General features: G+C 35.4%; 1 protein-coding gene across 2 annotated transcripts in view; it reads left to right on the forward strand.

Annotated features, from left to right (window-relative positions):
• unc-5 (netrin receptor unc-5) overlaps nucleotides 1-18832 on the forward strand; it is a 105961-nt gene that overhangs the window by 24989 nt on the left and 62140 nt on the right. For both annotated transcript variants that reach the window (XM_088035940.1, XM_088035942.1), the window contains exon 3: nucleotides 8874-9260. In XM_088035940.1, the coding sequence (XP_087892066.1) occupies nucleotides 8874-9260 (387 nt within the window). The remainder of the gene's footprint in view (nucleotides 1-8873; nucleotides 9261-18832) is intronic.

The raw sequence follows: 18832 nt of genomic DNA on the forward strand, positions 1-18832 counted from the left end.
GATATTTTTATTTTCGAACGAACCAAAATTTGTAACTTTTTTTTTATTAAAGTTCGTATCTTTGTTATTTTTTAAGTTATGGCAAAGTTGGTAGAAGGAAATCAATTCTTCTGTTTTCGTTGTACAACTCTGTGAACTTGAATGATCCTTTTGGAGGTAGTTTTTTTACTGTTTCTCTTTGCCATTGAGCCTTGCACCAAAAGATATCAACGGAATTCTGCACTCTTTGCATCTCCCCCTGTTTTCGGTAAGTGACGGATCGTCCCCAGTAGACTATTCCGATTGTTTACATAGAAACACCATTAGGGAAATTTCAATTAGCGTCCACCGTTGATTTCGGAGGTTTAGTTGGCATACGATACTTCATTTTACGTTATGGTCTGATTTATGGATAATGGTTTGGATTTTAATTTATGAACGCTGTAAATAGGGGAACAATGTCCGAAACCGATTTTCCTCGATAATTTTGTCATTTATGCGACTAAATTATGCAATGATAGATAAATTGAATGTTTTCAAACACAACCCAATGAACATTACACACGGCCGGTTTTGATGAATCCTCATCGTTACTTTTTATGGGCAATATTAGTATTTTATTGTTTTTATTTCTACAAGCCTGTTGTTGAAATTCGTTTTTCAAAAGTTGTGTAATGGAAATGTTTTCCATTCAAACAATAAATATGTCATAAACTGTTGTAGGGGTCCCGAGCCGTTGGGAACACATGATCGGAATTGGTAAAAATCCGTGGAAAAAATTAAATTATTAGGCTTTTTCTGGCACCCCTGCCTTTGTGTCAAACATGTCAAAGGGACACGAAACTTTCATTCAATTCGCACTCTTAAGCCGGATATTCCGATCACCTTAATCACTTTTAATTAAGAGTTCTCGGAAATTAAATTCCAGTAATTTAAAATTTAATTAAATTTCGCGACTTTTCATACAAAAAATTCTCATTTCTGGAATAACATGTTAGAGGGGTAGGCAAATCATAGGGCTTTTCACGGAAGCGTACTTAAATGGGAGCATGGAAGTCATCACACCTAGTTAGTGCTGATGTGGAATTTATTAATTATACAGTAGATTGACGTTTCAAGGGTCAAACTTGGCGATGTTGAGGGTACGTCAATCTTGGTAAGCCCGTAGTTATCCGAGGTTAGATTTTATGTGATTACGGTCTCTCAACTTGTACACTTAAAATGTTCAATTTGTTGCAAAAATTGACTAAATAAAACTCAAGCTATTAGTCGATCGTACGTTTCTTATGTCATTTGAATTTATGAGCCAGGAAATCTTTGAAGCCAACTATCAACCGATAGAACGTTAATTACCGCGTAATTTTTTATTAAAATAACGTCAAATGGGATGGAGAGTTTGATTAATCACCAATTACCACAAACGAGTGGGTTACGTGATCACAAGACGAAAATACGAAATTAACAAGCGATTAACTGTTTTTTTTTAACAGCGCTGTTAAATAATGTTGAGAGTTAATTAAGCTTCACTGCTCAAAAGAGACCAAACCCTTTCCAATTAATACAAAACCATTGTGATAATTTGCAAACATAGCCGAAGTATGAAGAGACACTGTTCCAATAACTCCACAATCAAATCATTCGGGATTTCAAATCGCATTAATTATTTGATCCCTAATTGAGCGTATACGACATGGGCTAAAGTACCAATATCTCCCTGTTTACGAGCACATTTTGGGGTCGAATTTTAAGAACTGCCATTGCGATTCTTTTTATTGAAAATTAGGACAATTCCCAACTAAAATCCCTACATTCTTACTAATTTATTCAAGAATTAGCTTTACGGCGTCACGTTCTTTCACCGCTTCAAGGAGCGTTGGGAGCAACTTCGTCCATCATTTTAATTTAAATTGTTTCGTTTACAGTGATTTATTTGGGTGTTCGCACAAGACGTGAGAAATAATCTCTTCGACTGAACGTGTAGGACGAAGACATTTGTTCGAACCGCGCCGTTCTAAAGCATCAGAAGTCCATCCATCTCACCGAGCAATTATTTATATTATAACAATATTTTACGTTGACGTGAAAGATAAATAACAGACGTAGCGAATGTCATCACTAACGATTTGCGGAACCGCGCCAGGATTTCGTCCTGACAGTGCAAGAACGAGCGTGGAGAAATTATGATTTTTTTCCCTTCCGTCAGATGATCTTCATTCTTCGGCGGCAGGACTAATAATGCGTGTTAAATTTATGTCATGTAATCTCTTTAACGGAATGTCGCTGTAAGAATGTTTTAATAATTGAATGAAAAACGCTCATTTTGTGTCATCCGGAATGCTGTTCCTTCGGTTTAAACACGTATTGTTGGTTTCCGCGCTATCTCAATTGATAAGCGCAAGAAAATGAATAAAATTAAATGGTGCGTTAAGCTTGTTTCTCTTCGAGCGGTGCATAGGAATTATGGTTGACGAGAAAACTGGACGCTGGGATTACATTTAAACCGCGATAAATCTCGAAAATGATATTTCTTGCGGGAACATGCTGGGAATGATAAAAGCGGATTAAGAATGAAAGATTAAAAGTAATGGAAAATTGTTGCAATTAATGCGGTGGAAGCGTCACGTTGATCAAAGTATAATAAATTGACAAAAAAAGTGGGAAGATCATGAGAGACATTTTTATAGTTGGTATACAGTGAAATCGAGCGGAGAGAAAAGTTGTGCTATAAAGAACAGGATCTGATGCTGATAATGGCTACTAGGAAGGGCTTTTTCATTTATTTTATTTTTCTTTGATTATATTTAATCTAAATGAAATCCGAGAAAAGGAAACATTTCGTGTTTAAATTTGCAGTTTTGGACATTAAAAATATTCGAGATAGAATTAAATTCATCAGTAGTTCGAGAAAAAATGCTGTTTGATTCAGATTTGCTTCTGCATATTGTTTGCAAGTTCTCCTACTTGAGCAAGAGAAAAATTTTTGTTAATTCTGTGGATATTTCAACACAATTGTTTAAATTTTGTTTATTATAAAAAATTCGTATTTTTTTAATTTTGTGGATATTTGGACAATTTCTTGTATGACTATTTAGACAGATCAAATCTACAAGAAAAGGAAGCTTTGGAGCTAAAATTAGAATTTTTATTTTGAACTCACAGATTTTTGCATTCACTAGTTTTGTACATTTTTAAAAAAACGTATTTTTGTTAATCCCGTGTATATTTGAACAATTTTTAGTTTTAGTATTAAGACAGATTAAATCTACAAGAAAATTGACACGTTTTATGATTTTGAAGCATTGGAGCCAAAATTCGAATTTTTATTTTGAACTTACAAGTTGTTTCCTTCGCCAATTTTGTTAATTTTAAAAAAATCGTATTTTTGTTAATTCTGTTGATATTAGGACAATTTTCAGTTTCAGTATTTTGGCAGATGACATCTATGAGAAAATAGACACATTTCACGATTTCGAAGTTTTGGCGCCAAAATTAGAATTTTTATTTTGAGCTCACTAGTTTTTGCATCCACCAATTTTGGTCATTTAAGAAATTTTGTATTTTTGTTAATTCTGTGGATATTTGGACAATTTAATGTTTGATTATTTAGATAAACCCAATCTCCAAGAAAATAGAGACATTTCATGATTTCGAAGCTTTAAAGTCAAAATAAAATGTTTTATTTGAAACCTGCAGGTTTTTGCATTCACTATTAAAAAAAAAACTATTTTACTTCATCTCAAAAAAAAAAAAATTTGTTAATTCAGTGGATATTTGGTTTGGAGAATTTTCAGTTTTATTATTTAGACAGATGAAATCTACGAAATAATAGACACTTTCCATGATTTCGAACCTTAGACGCCAAAATTAGAATTTTTATTTTCAACACACAGACTTTTGAATTCGTTAATTTTGTTCGTTTTAAAAAATTCGTGTTTTTGTTAATTTTGTGGATATTTTGACAATTTACAGTTTCACTATTTAGACAGATGAAATCTACGAAAAACTAGATACATTTCCTGAATTTGAAGCATTGGAGCAAAAATTCGAATTTTTATTCTGTTGAGATACACTTTAAGGAAATTATTGTGCGCAATGAAATCTAGCAACAAAAACGTGGAATTCAATTTCCGGTTTGACACCGTCGGTTGGTTGAAGCCAATTTTGTCAAAAATAACAGCCTCCTCTTCGTGAAGTTTATTAAACCACCTCGTTTCGAACTGTTAAAAATAAAGAGCTCCATCAATTTCAATTTATAGCCTTCATGAAATTGTTGCGTCAGTTAAAAATTCATAAAACTTTCGTCCACAGTAAAAACAACACGTTTACTCAAGATATTTACCATTTTTCCGTTCCCACCCTTATTTTGATTAACACAGTGGTAGTAAAACCACTCTCGCCGAGGCGATTTAACCGCTTAAAAAATATTTTCGCTCCAATTAATGCGATTATCGCCTGCGTTACGAACCCCAAAAGCTGCGATGACCGAAACCACATATTTTCGTAGGCAACCTTCATTTACATGGGCAACAATAACCGTTCTCTTTTTGCAATCGAAAAAAAGAGCCGAGTCTTGGTAGGGCCAAATTAGGTATAAAATCGTCGTCCACGCCAATAAAACATACGTTAAAAACGCAATAAAACCAAAGCAAAATGCTAAATGGCCATTATGCATGTACTTCGTTGTCAAAATGTTTCATGTACGCCGGTTATTCACGATGTAAATTTATGTAAAATGACTCGCTTTTTGTAATGCGAGCTGTAACTTAATTGTTATATATTCTCGGAGAGCAGCGCCATGGGATTTATACAGTAGCAAATGGAGATTGCAAATGTGGGCTTTGGCGGGTATCTGTGGGGTATTAGTTCGAACTGCGGGTCAGTTTTATCCTAGAAAATCTACGACCTGGACCGTGCAAATTAATTTAGAAGCCAGAAATGGATTCTGGGGATGGAAACACAACCCACCGAAAAAAAAACCAACAAAAACTTTAATTATAACGCGGCGACATGATCTGGATTATTCAGCACTAATGAAAGTTCTTTTATTTTCTTTATGTTGGTGTCAAATCTGAAATATGAACGCAAAAACAGAAGCTAATAAGAACAAATAAACTTTTTGGCTGAATTTTAATTAAAGTGGTATCTTCAAAACTTTTATTTCTGCGGGAAATGGTGGATGCGCCAAGGAAGAATATTAAGCAAACGTCTTAAGTTACAAATTAATTTGGCGAAAATATGGAGCGGTAAATATTTGCCCTGATATCCCCTTTCATGGGAAGATTTCCCAGTTTGCAAATATTTTCAGCTTGTAATTATAGAGGCTAGTGTTTAATTATTCCGGTTACTTCTAATGATGACAAACTGGACTGTTGTGGTCAGCATTCAAGCATAGTTTAGTTGGAACATTGGTTGAAAGGCAGTAAACTACTTTCAGCATAATATTTTTATCTGTTGCCATGGTCTGATAAGATAAACTGATTCTGTTTGACGGAATCAGTGTCTATTTGACGGTGCTGGCGTCGCGACGCGTCGTTACCAACTGTTGAGTCCTAGCGCATCTTATTAACATGTAAATGATGTTAGTAGATATGGGCGCAAAGTGTATCTATTTTGTGAAATTGACTCCTCTCTATGAGCTCTTGAAAAAAGTAAAAGGGTGCTCGTGTGGAATATGCAGAGGTTGCTAACGCAAATGTGTTTTTTCAAGGAGTTTTGTTCATTTTAAAAAATTCGTATTTTTGATAATTCTGTAAATATTTAGACAATTTTCAGTTTCAGTATTTAGACCGATAAAATCTAGGAGAAAATAGACACACTTAATGAATTTGAAGCTTTAGAGCCAAAGTTATAGAGCCAAAATTAGAATTTGTATTTGGAACTTACTAGTTTTTACATCCACCAATTTTGGTCATTTTAAAAATATTGTATTTTTGTTAATTCTGTAGATATTTGGATAATTTCTTGTTTCATTATTTACATAGATGGTCGAAAATCTACGAGAACATTTTTATATTTTACATTTTATAAATTTGAAGTTTTAGAGCCAAAATTAAGATTTTCATTTTGAACTCAATTGTTCCATCCACCAATTTTGTTCATTTTTAAAAACTCTAGCGCATCTTATTAACATGTAAATAATCTTAGTAGATATGGGCGCAAGGTGTATCTATTTAGTGAAATTGACTCTTCTTTATGAGCCCTTGAAAAAAGTAAAAGGGTGCTCGTGTTGAATATGAAGAGGTTGCTAACGCAAATGTGCTTTAGCGAGGAAACTATTTAACCGGATCGCCCACGTGAGTAAAACCGGTAAAACACTTAAAGGAAACCGACTAATAAACAAGACGGGAATACCTGTAAATAGTCAGTTGCGAAAAAAGCGAATAGATAACGCACAGAAACGGCAAGGGTTAGGCTTAACAGTCGGCAAGAGAACTCTCTGATTTATCGGTAAAGATCTTAGCTTGGTCGACCACGCGATTGCCTCGGGGGGCAACATATAAACAAGTTTATACCTACCGACCACTAACATATTCACAAACGTTCAAGTTGTTGCCAGATATCTACCTAGCGATCTGGTAAAATAAATTAAGGTAATTAAGAGAATCATGTCACTAGATTCCTCTTTAATGATATGTTGGACCAGATGAATCTTGCCGAGTAATTTATTCAGGGAGCAGGGAATTAACTCGCTAAATTCGGAAAGCATTCGCTAATAGACGACATTTTATGCAGCTTGGCGGGGTACCATTCCGGTTTGATTACATGGACGCGGTAGCCGCCGAGCCATTATTGCTCCCATAAAAGACCCGACTTTATTAATATTATTCTGGGCTTCCAGCGTCAGACACCTGGATTTACACAGAGGCGATCTCCGACTGAGTTTCTATGGACGATTTAAATGAGAGGTACAAGGGCCGAACACTGTTCAACTAAGTGAAACTTGAAGAACATTTTTTTAATTGCGCTCAAGTGTTCGACTAATGGGCTTGCTTGTCGGGCCATGGGTGTGTTCAGCAGCGCAACTAAAATAATAAATTTAGGGCAGATCAGCCTCGCACCAATTTTGGTCATTTTAAGAAATTCGAATTTTTGTTAATTCTCTGGATATTTGGACAATTTTGTATTTAGGCAGACGAAATCTAGAAGAAAATAGTCACATTTTATAATTTTGAAGGTTTGGAGACAGAATTAGAATTATTATTTCTATCTCACTAGTTTTTGCATCCACTAATTTTGTTCATTTTCAAAAAATTGTATTTTTGTGAATTCTGTGGATATTTGGACAATTTTTTGTTTGATTATTTAGACAGAGCAAATCTACAAGAAAATAGGCACATTTCATGAATTTGAAGCATCGGAGCCAAAATTCAAATTTTTAATTTGAACTCACATATTTTTGCATTCACCAATTTTGTTCATTATCAAAAAATCGTATTTTTGTTAATTCTATGGATGTTTGGACAATTTTCAGTTGAGTATTTAGACAGATGAAATCTACGAAAAGATAGACACACTTCATGAATTTGAAGCTTTAAAGCCAAAATTAGAATTTTTATTTGGAACTCACAGGTTTTTGCATCTACCAATTTTGTTCATCTTAAAAAATTCGTATTTTTGTTAATTCTGTAAATCTGTGGACAATTTTCAGTTTCAGTATTTAGACTGATAATATAGGACAAAATAGACACACTTTAAGAATTTGAAGCTTTAGAGCCAAAATTAGAATTTTTATTTTGAACTCAGTTTTTGCATTCATCAATTTTGTTAATTTTTAAAAAATCGAATTTTTGTTAATTTTGTAGATATTTGGACAATTTGTTGATTGATTATACAGATAAACCAAACCTACGAGAAAATAAACACGTTTCCTGAATTTGAAGCTTTAGAGCTCCGCCTGAGTCGATTAAAATGAGTGAACCAAGTGAAACCCAAAGAACATTTTTTAATTGCTTTCAAGCGTTCGACTAATGGGCTTGCATGTCAGCCACGGGTGTGCCCACCATATCAACAACAATAAATAAATTTCGTACAGATCACCTCTGGAAAATAAGACAAAGTTTTGGTTCTGGGGATATTTAAGCTACGTGACTAGTTTCTTCAAGTTGTTTGTTTATATTTTCCAGCGTTCACCTGATTGTTCCTTTGTTCAATCCACTATTCAATTTGTCAATTCAACTTGTCGTGCTTAAATATTAAACACGTTTGCATAAAATTTCTGCTTTTTCTCTGGAGGAAGTTATAAACTTGCATCGAACTGTCGTCGCAAGCAAATCAAAAACATTATTCGTGCATCCTCGATAACTGAAGTTCGTAATTTAAAATTCAATTCCATTTAGGCTTTGTTCTGAAAATTAAATACAAACATTTACACAAACGACATTCAATGCATTTAAAAAGGTTTTAAAAAGTTTTAACTCATTATCTATATTCGCGTTGCAACTGGATAAATGACGAAAAGTAATCACCACTTCAAGGAGGCAGAACGAAATAAGCAGGGGATTGAGTTGTTTCTTGGAGGATTTATTTCTCAGTTTTTCCGATTATTATTAATGAATAACAAGATCTGTAGGAGAGTCGTTGTGCTCTTTTAAGGCCTAATTGCTTTTACACTGCGTAAAATGACTTCAATTTTACGTACGTTTACCATGATTGATACGGTGGCTTTGAATAATGCCCTCGAGACATAAAGAGCGGTGCCCTTTTACAAAGTTGTTTTTGCGGATTGCTCTTTTTCCATCCAATTATTTCTCGATAAAATATCTGCGGTTTACCTGAAAAACCTTCGCGATAAATAAGCGAATGAATAATGAGCCATGGACTACCCGATACTTAAGAGTTTCATCAACTCAAAGAAAATTAATGACTGTATGACTTTCAATTTATCTCTTTTCCAGATGGCCCCTTCCTCGAGGACAACACCCCGACTAAATCCACATCCGATCACCACGACGAGTCTCTTCTTCTCAATTCTGACTCATTACCCATTTTTCTAGAGGAGCCTCAAGACTCTTACGTGGTCAAGAACCGTCCTGCCACTTTAAAGTGTCGAGCCGCCCACGCTCTTAAACTTTATTTCAAATGCAACGGTGCAAAAAACGTAGAGACTTACAAATTTGAATTCGTTGATCCTCAAACGGGGGTGCGAATGATGGAAGCTGAAACCAACGTGACTAGAGACATGGTGGAGGAGTTCTTTGGAAACGAAAAGTTCAAATGCGAGTGCTACGCATGGAGCGGCAGAGGGAACATCAGAAGTCAGTCTGCGACGATCGATGTTGCTTGTAAGTAGTTTTTTAGTCCCCCAATAAACGTTTAATTGGGCCCCAATTGTTGGCACCTTTTTGTAGTTTTCTCTGAGTTATTCAAGAGGAACGAGAAAATTTTGTCAAACGCAAATCCGGATGAGTTACGATTTTTCTTATGCAAATTTCCGTCTCTATAGTCTACGTGGTAAGATTTCTTTTGGTTTTTCCAAGCAGTGGAAACAATGCGCTGGATGAATAATGACTTTCAACTTTCTACAGCTACCGGTTTGAGTTAACTAGAAAGAATTATCGACTGAGACCGAGTAGTTTTAAATGTATCCTCAAGCAAATTTCCATTCGTTCTATTATTTCCTGACTGCCTGTGTCAGTTGAATTAGAAAATAATCAGACAGTTCGATAGTGGAATGTTCGCTGCGTTTGGTCTTTTTGTCGCGGCAAATCTGGATTTATTGAAATCCATCCACATCCCATTTGGGTTTTTTTGCGGTGCTCGCGCTTGTGAATTTTCGCAAATACCTCGTAATCTCTTACGTCAATAAAATCCCGCATCAATAATTATTTTATTTTCGTTTCCACAACGCAAACTTTACGAAAAATCTCTAATAATGAGAATGTCCGAGAAGAAAAGCAGTTGAAACTTCGGCTGGCCAGATTACTGGCAGTAAAGTTTTAAAGCCACAAAGAATTTAAGACTTTCCGACCAAAGATGATTGATTAAACAACGAAAAAGAAAACAACTGCTTTCTCATCAATATTGATTCTTGCGGTCGAGAACTTTGCACAAACAATGTAGTAAAGCGACCAGAATTTTATCCTGGAAATGCTTTGCTGCGTTTTGGCTAATTTCCACAAGCTTAAGTCTCTTAAACTTAAGTTGTCGCCAGAGGACCAAATTTTAGATTTTCCAAAAGTCGAAAGTTGCAGTTTTTCGCGAAAATTCATTACTAAAACTGTACCAAATTTCTGATATCGATATCCCGCTTATTTTTTGGAGTAAACTTGCGTTATTTACATCATTTTACGCAGAATTTTGTGCAGATTCCAAATCTGGGATTGAAATTCAAATCTGAAAACAAATAAGTGAGTTACAGCCGATCAAAGTTTCGGAAAGTTGATTTTCATCTTTCCTAATTTTTCTAAAACTTTTAAAGCTAAATATCTCGGAAACTTTTATTTTCAAGACAAAGCCGAAATATGAGAAATCCTCCCTTAAAATTTGTAACTTTGGTAATTTTAGTGCAACAACTATGAAACTTGGGGAAATTACTAGTTTTTAATCGCTTATTAGCTTGGCCAAATTGCAACATTGTTGATCGAAAGACACAAATTTTAGAATTTTTTATTTTTAAGGCGAAGCCGAAAAATGAGAAATCCCATCTTAAAATTCGTAATTTTGGTAATTTTAGTGCTACAGCAATGAAATTTAGGGAAATTACTACTTTTTAATCGTTTATTAATTCTGCCAAATTGCAACATTGTAGACGAAAGATACAAATTTTAGAAATTTTTATTTTCAAGACAAGGCCGAAATATGAGAAATCTTCCCTTAAAATTTGTAACTTTAGTAATTTTAGTGCTACAACTATGAAATTTTGGAAAATCACTAGTTTTTAATCGTTTATTAGCTCTGCCAAATTCCAACATTGTTGATCGAAAGACACAAATAACTGAGTTATGGGCGATCAAAGTTTCATTTTTCCTAATTTTTAAAGTTAAATATCTCGGAAACTATTACAGATATTGAGATGCGGTTTGCGCCATCGTTTTTCGCAGCTTATTTTGCGTTAGAAAAAGTTTTCAAAAGCCCAAAATTTGATGGTCCATTTTTTCGCGAAAAAAATTTCCGCCCCAAATGATGAAAAAATTTCTATTTTTTGTTTTTGGCCAAAACTCGTAAACTATTCGTCCGATTGATCTCAAATTCGGCCAGTTGATAGATTTTGGGCACCTCTTTTGATTGATGTAACAATTAATGTTTTTACCTTGAAAACAGTGTTTGAAAATAACCTCAAAAAGACCTCTTCAAAACAGTTTTTGGTCAACTTTGCACAAACAATGTAATAAAGCGGCGTCGAAAAGAAAGAATCGATTGTGAAACTTCCTGTCCCCTGATGACGTATCATCCCTCATCTTAGGGTGACAGTCGTTAACGCTTTGAAGTCGTCGAAATTCCAATTAAAATGCACCGACTGAGAGATGGCCACCCTTGGAGTTAAGGGAGGATAATGGGCTATCATAATTTTCAATTTTTCTGATAGTTTTTTTAATCTATTGGTGTTTATTCGCGTTCAAAGAAAGACAAGTAAAACCACTTAATTTCGCGTGGGCGTCTAAATTGGAAGAATGCTTGAAATTATTGAAGCGTCAAAATGGAAGATGAGCTGTACCGCCGTAGGCTTTTCGGATATTAAGCAATTTTTAAATAAGAGCCCCGTTTAAAGAAGATTAACGGCATGAAATTAGAGTGGCCATGTAGATGTGCCTTTTCGTATGATTGAACGTTATTCAACGCGTTTTTTAATTGCTTGAGAGAGTGTCGCGATATTTCTTCATGTTTTCGAGATACCTAATTACCAACATCCCTTCTCCGGTCGCGAAATCATCTGAAGAAAAATGACCATCCTGAGTAGTTAGATTTACGTTGAAATAATTACGGGGCATTAAAACAGTAATCTATAATTACACGAGAGTGTAGGCCATTATCTCAGATATCCATCATGCAATTAACGTTCTGCCAAGCGCACACACGTACACACATGCGTCACGTCTAGGCCCTATATGCAGGGTGCAGTTCTGCGAAGCTGTTATTTAGCTAATTAAGCTACCAACTCAGTGCCGAAAAAGACTGATTGGCGCCCCAAGTATTTGCCTAAAGCGTATAAATAGGCTTCATTATGCGATTAAACGGTCTGGTACGTGACCGTTTTTGTCACAAACGAACTTCTTGCGGACGATAAGTGGATGGTAAATCGATTGATGGTTTATAACCTCGCGGAACTTTTACAGGCTCTTCACGATTTCTTAAAATACTAGGAATTGTGGGAGTCTGATGCATAGAAGTGTTTCAAGTGTGCACGGCATATGAAATCGCTTGTAATGACGTGTGTGTGAATTGATGTAGTGTGGTGCTATGTAAAAATGCTATATGTAACAATTTCACATGAAAAGGCTTTTAAGCGACCAGAATTTTTATTTTTCTTGGAATTGCTTGAAATGCTTTGCTGCGTTTTGGCCAATTTCCACAAGCTTAAGTCTCTTAAACTTAAGTTAATCTCAGAAACCACGACAGATATTAAGAAATGCTTTTCTCCGTCGTTTTTCTCGCGATTTTTTAGCTAAGAAATCGTTCTCAGATTTTCCGAAAGTCGAAAGTTGCAGTTTTTTGCGAAAATACATGACAAAAACTATGCCATATTTCTGATATCGATGTCTCGCTTATTTTTTAGAGTAAACTTGGTTATACATCCGACAACAAATAACTGAATCATGGCCGATCAATAGTTGATTTTCATTTTTCCTAATTTTTCCTAATTTTTAGAGCTTAATATCACAGAAACTATTAGAGATATTGAGGTGCGGTTTGGGCCATCGTTTTCCTCGGCTCATTTTACGTTGGAAATTGTTCTCAAAAGCCCAAAATTCGATAGTCGGTTTTTCGCGAAAAAAAAAAATGTTTTTGACTAAAACTCGTAAACTATTTGTCCGATCGATCTCAAATTTGGCCAGTAGATAGATCTCGAGCTTCTTTTTCGATTGATGCAAACATAAAGGTATTAAACGTCGTTTTCACCTTGGGCTCATTTTACGCAGAATGTTAGGCTGAATGTAAAAACACAAGAATTTTTAATTTTTATCAACAAAGAACTGAGTTATGGATGGCCGTTTGAATTTTTGGGTTGTTGCGAGAGGGCCAAATTTTTGAAGGTTCGAAACAATTTGTGCTCAATATCTCGGAAATTACGACAGATCGAAAGAAATAGTTTTCGCCATCGTTTTTCTTGTGATTTTTTAGTTAAGAATTATTTTATAGATTTTCCGAGAGTCGAAAATTTGACTTTGTTGCAAAAATGTCATAACTAACCTGGGACTCATTTCACGCAGAATTTCGCGCAGATTTCAAATCCGGCCTCAAAATCTACATACTTCTCGAGTTGTGGAACAACCTTTATATTATGGCGAAGTCTGTTCTACTCTTTATACGAGTTCTAACTTCCCAGAACAATTCTTCAACTTTGGTATAGATGGTTATGTAATATCTACCAGTAGCTATCATTACTCAAAGAACGCCTTTAATATTACATTTTTTAAGAAGGATTACACATCAAGAAAGGAATCCTTGTTAGTAATAAAGCCGTTGCACCGAGGCGTATCATTCAAACGAACGCTTTTTTTCCCATCATCAATTTTCGTTATTGAGATATTAAATCGAAACGTGCGTATCAAACGGTTTCTATTGGATTTTAATCTATACCTGCCCCTATTGTAGTAGCAACGAATTAATTAAAACTCGTGTAATTCATCATCTTTATTATTGAAAGAGCGACGGTTTATCATTGCTATTCAGTACGAATGTCTGGTGCGTTCCCAAACCCGTACGTTTGATTATTTCCAGTTGTAACAGACATCAAGTACCAAAGAATGAACGTCAAAAAAGGGTCCCATGACAGAGCAATCAATCACGTCTTTCCGATTCCTGTGAGAGCAAGTTCTTGCCTTTCAATTAATATAAAAAAAAGTTTGTCGGTACCTAATTAAGGGGGAAAATCGCGACAAAGTCAAACACAAGTTTCCAGGTAAGCGCTGCAATTTCGCGATGGTCGCAATATCTCTAATCCGGCAGGGCTGCTGCGGTATTAATCTAGCCTTCCGTCATAATTCATGTCACTCATACCCAGTGGCGTTTCCGGTCTGAAACAGGGGAGGTCCAAAACACATGAATTTCTATTGTTCGGAAAGCTTTCACGCCGTTAAATTTTCAACGCCAGGAATCATTACAAAGGATAATTATTCTACCATGATTTCTGGCAAACAGTTTTGAGAGTTTGTGTACAAATTGGCCAGGAATTAAACGGTCCGTTACAATGTTAATTAATTGTTTTCAACTAATTGTTTGGCCAGCTATTAATTACCCGCATTTATATTTTAACGCGAATCACTAATAGGACCGTCTGATTTGTTGCCGACGAAAATCATAAAGCACAATTGTATTAGCCGTAAATAATAGTTCGAAACTATTGTTGCGATGCGGTTTTAACCGCCAGTATACAACCACGGATTGTACAAATCCGGCGGTTATTAAATCCAACATTTCCGGGACCCCCGGATTTTTATTGAGCGGTTTAAAAATTCGCTATTGGGAGACTGACGTGTAGCGACAGATAATAATTGCAGATGTCAGAATGTGGGGGACAGTGCCGGCGCCAGGTCGTTAAATTATGTGCGAAAAATGACACAGTCATTATCTCCATTTTAGAAGCTAAATAAGCTCGGCGCCTGGGGCATCACTCGGAATTTACATTCTCTTTTTGTTTATATTTAATTAGATGGTGCTAATTTCACCGCTCGCTGATTTTAGCTCGCGTGCCAAGAGTTTAATGATTTTTCGGGGAAAAAAACGAACCCAATTTAGATTTTATGAATCAAACTAGCTCATTCCAACAAGTTTTAACGGTTCCTTTTATGTTGTGCAATAATAATCATTTTACTTTTGACTGCGAGGAATTTCAGTTGCACTTGATATATGAAAGTGAATAATTGCTGTTTCTCCTGGAGGCTCCGTAATCGAAGTCGAGTGATACATCGTTTCTCTTCAGCGGCGCCGCAGTGTTTAAGAACTGCTCCTCCAGGGATCTATGAAAATTTAATTTACCTACTTTAATCTATTTATATCATAACACAGGAAGCAGCTCTTAGCGTATAATAATAGCAATCACAATTAGACAAGGTTATTATAAATGATTACGGCCTCAAGCTGTTCATGGTGGATTCTCTCGGAAGCAATCATGGATGATAGAAGCTAAAGTGAATTGCTGATTACTAGTATACGTTACACTTTGCGGAATTATTGCTATTATAGCCATTAGGCAGAATAATTTGTTTAAATAAACGTTGCAATCGAACGACATTTTACTGCATACGGGAGAAGATGCGTTAATTGTTAATACCTCCAGTAATTCAGCCGGATTTTGATAATTTTAATAAAACATTAATTTGGTCGGATTTTTTTTAAAATTTTGTAAATGGAAAGTCACTTCTAAACTGAAATGGCTTTCTGATTCCACGCCTGAAATCTATTTTATTTTATCAGGTCCGCATTTTGAGAAATTCTTGAAAAATTAACGAAAGTTACCTACTCAAAAAAAATTTTATTGTACAAATATCTCCTGACCTGATGGAACAAACCAGGCTTCGGATTTACAATTCTACCTACTTTAAAACAAATTTTGTTCAACAGTTGTTAACTTAGTTATAATACCTATCCAAGTCAAAAATCCTCAAAATTTTGGTTCTCTGGCGACAATCCAAAATTTCAAACGCCTCTAACTCAGTTATTTTTCAGCTGACAAGAAAAACAAGAGTGGTTTTGAATTGAACGCAAAATTCTGCGTAAAATAAGCCTATAGAGCTCAAATTTCTTTAACAAATAACCCAGAAATCGATCGAATTAGATTTTTAGAGGATGTTATTAGGGTAATTTTTCAAATGCTGTTTTGGAGCGAAAACTCCAATATAATATCGATCGAAAGAGGAGCTTGAGATCTATCAGTTGATTAAATCTCGTATCGATAGGGCAAGTAGTTTACGAGGGGCGATCAAAAAACAAAATTTTTCATCGACTGAGTCACAAAATTTTTTTTGCCGAAAAAATCGACCATCGAATTTCCGACTTTTGAGGGTAGATTCTAAAGTAAAATGACCCGAGAAAATCGACGGTGAAAACCGTTTCTCAAAATTTTTCGGAGTTTCGGAGAAAAAAAAATTTCAACTCAAAATTCAATATCCGAAACTTTGATCGTGTCATATCTCAGTTATTTCTAGGCCGATCTTACTTTTGTGGATTTTGCTTGAAATTCTGGGTAAAATGAGCACAAACAGTTTGAGTTTACATTACAAATGAGCGAGATATCGACCGAATTGGATTTAGAAAAATTATTACAAAAAACTCAAAATTTTAATCTGCAAATGATAATAAGAAATGATAGAGGAATGTAAAGAATCCGAATTCGACGAAACTCAGAGATCCAAAAAAATTAACGAACACAAATAAATGATCAGGAATACTGAAGAATCAAAAGGGTAAAAATAATTTGAAACATCCAAATAATTTATTTGATTAAAAACGATGTAACATCAAAGAAACTTATATTTTCAAATTTTACTGACGTTTAAAAAATTTAAGAAGATTTTGATAAGGGTACTAAAAATACACATATAGATTTGCAGCCCCCGAATCATTGGGGTCCCTGTAAAATATTTTTTTACTCGCTCTTGTTAAACGTTTTCTAACATTTTTAGTGTGTACTTTTTTTTGGTTCAGCATTATTTTAACTAGTCGCAGTTGTTGAGTCTGTTTTCCCAGTTCCAAAGTTTTCGTCTCTTTTGAAGCTCCATACTTTGACGAGCGAAGCGATGAAAAATTAAACTCGTTTGAAAAGTATCCATCTGAGCAATAGTCAAGTGAACAGAACAGAAAAATAAAATAAAGCGTTGTGCTCGTTCGGGGGTTCCCATCGCGCCGAAGCTTTGCCACCATAACGGATAGCGTGGATGCCAGAGATAGGGTTGGATATATCGGGATATAACCGCAGAGCTACGGCGCACACATTTGAATACCGAGCTAACTTTGTCATAGATGTATGTTAAATGGTTTATGCAACAGTAAACTCCATCTAACCGACGACGTACATTCCCGACGCCAAGTTGTCACCAAACTCCAGGAGCAAACTGATAAGAACGAGGGACACGGCTAAAGTTACTAACTTTCCAGCTTACGGAGTTCTTCAGTCTTGTTTACAAGGCGCTCTAAGACTGCCGACGCGCAATGAGCAAATTAGTTGAGTTTTTCGTTGTGTATAAGTTGGGAAAATAAAACCATTCGTAAAGTTTTAACTCTATCAGTAGACAAAAAGCGTAAATATCTGTTTTTCGTCGAGGAAATCTCTACAATGTCCAGGAGCAGACAAAATTAATTTGGGGAAAGTTGGAATAAAATCGTCTTTCAGTTCAGAAGCTAAACTGGCAACCGATCCAGCTTTAAATTTGTTAAAGTCTGCGGTTGGGAGTTACGCCGAAGCGATTTTTATCATTTAATTAACGTTAGCAGAGTTGGTAACAGAAAATGTCAGAACATCCCCTTAACCAGATTGTATTCATTCCAATGGAAACGTGAATTCTCGTATCGACAAAATTCTCATTGTTTCGGCCCAGGCAGGCGCTTTCATCAGGGAATGTACACATGTAGTAGTAGCTCTGCTTGATAACATTATGATGAATTGCACGACATTACAACTGTGTTTTAGATCGCAAAACCAGTTTACAGAATTGAAATTGACTTCCCAAAGTGTTACATCGAAAATTACACGTGGCTGCACATCAAACCCGATTACAACACCGACCATTACTACAATGGGTAATTTATGTAAAGAATATCGAAGCAATTAATAAAGAAGAGAGAGATAATACGTATACAAGAATTTATATTGAACTTTAATGCGCTCCATAAATTTAGCGGAGTTGGAATTAAAACTTTCATCTATGGTTGGAACTTGGGCGGAAGTAACTCTGCTTTTGATTTGTGTTTCCTTTGGATTTTGCAGACGGTGTCGATGGCTTCTGCTAAACAAAATACAAATAAAATTTTACGACGACTGCCATCATTAATATTGATTAAGGAATAAGCGCCAGCCATCACACGCCGCGAGATTTTCAATGGACTTGTCGCGAGAAAACATAAAAAGTTTCGCCTCCTACTCCATGCTTCATTAAAATAATCCCTGCATAATCAAGACGGAGCGGCTAAAACTAATTGTTTCGCTTATTTGTTAAAATCTGCATAGTACAAAGCCGTTGAAAGTTAACTTCCTGAGGACAGTTTAATTTGCACAACATTTTTTGCAACACGACATTCATTATTCAAGCTGCCAGCCGCGGAAGCACGAACTCTTTAATTTGACGTTAAATAATTGTAGCGATTACAACAATTGACCAGTTCGCATAATAAAACTATTTAAACTACTGTACTTTATTTAATTAAGTTAATCAACCACTTTGCAGTCGCCATTAATTTAATAACCGCTCATTTCGAGCTGCGTTTCAGATAAGCGCGTTTAAATATGAATGACATTAAAATCGGACACAAACCAATTAATATCCACATGTTTTTTGAGTGGAAGTTATGAAGAGTCGGGGAAAAATTCACGAGGCAAATAAAGAAAACGGACAAGACGGAAAAGAATCCGGGCGTGAGAATGGCAAATTTTTATATGAAATATTAATAATTTGCGGCAATTTTCTATAATAAACAAAATGAGTGTGAGAAATGACGACGAGGCGTAAAGAGTGTCAAGATGAAAGGAGCGGGCGGAGCG

Source organism: Gnatocerus cornutus, chromosome 5, assembly GCF_029298725.1.
Source record: "Gnatocerus cornutus isolate USDA-ARS CGAHR chromosome 5, icGnaCorn1.1, whole genome shotgun sequence".
Taxonomy (NCBI): Eukaryota; Metazoa; Arthropoda; class Insecta; order Coleoptera; family Tenebrionidae; genus Gnatocerus; species Gnatocerus cornutus.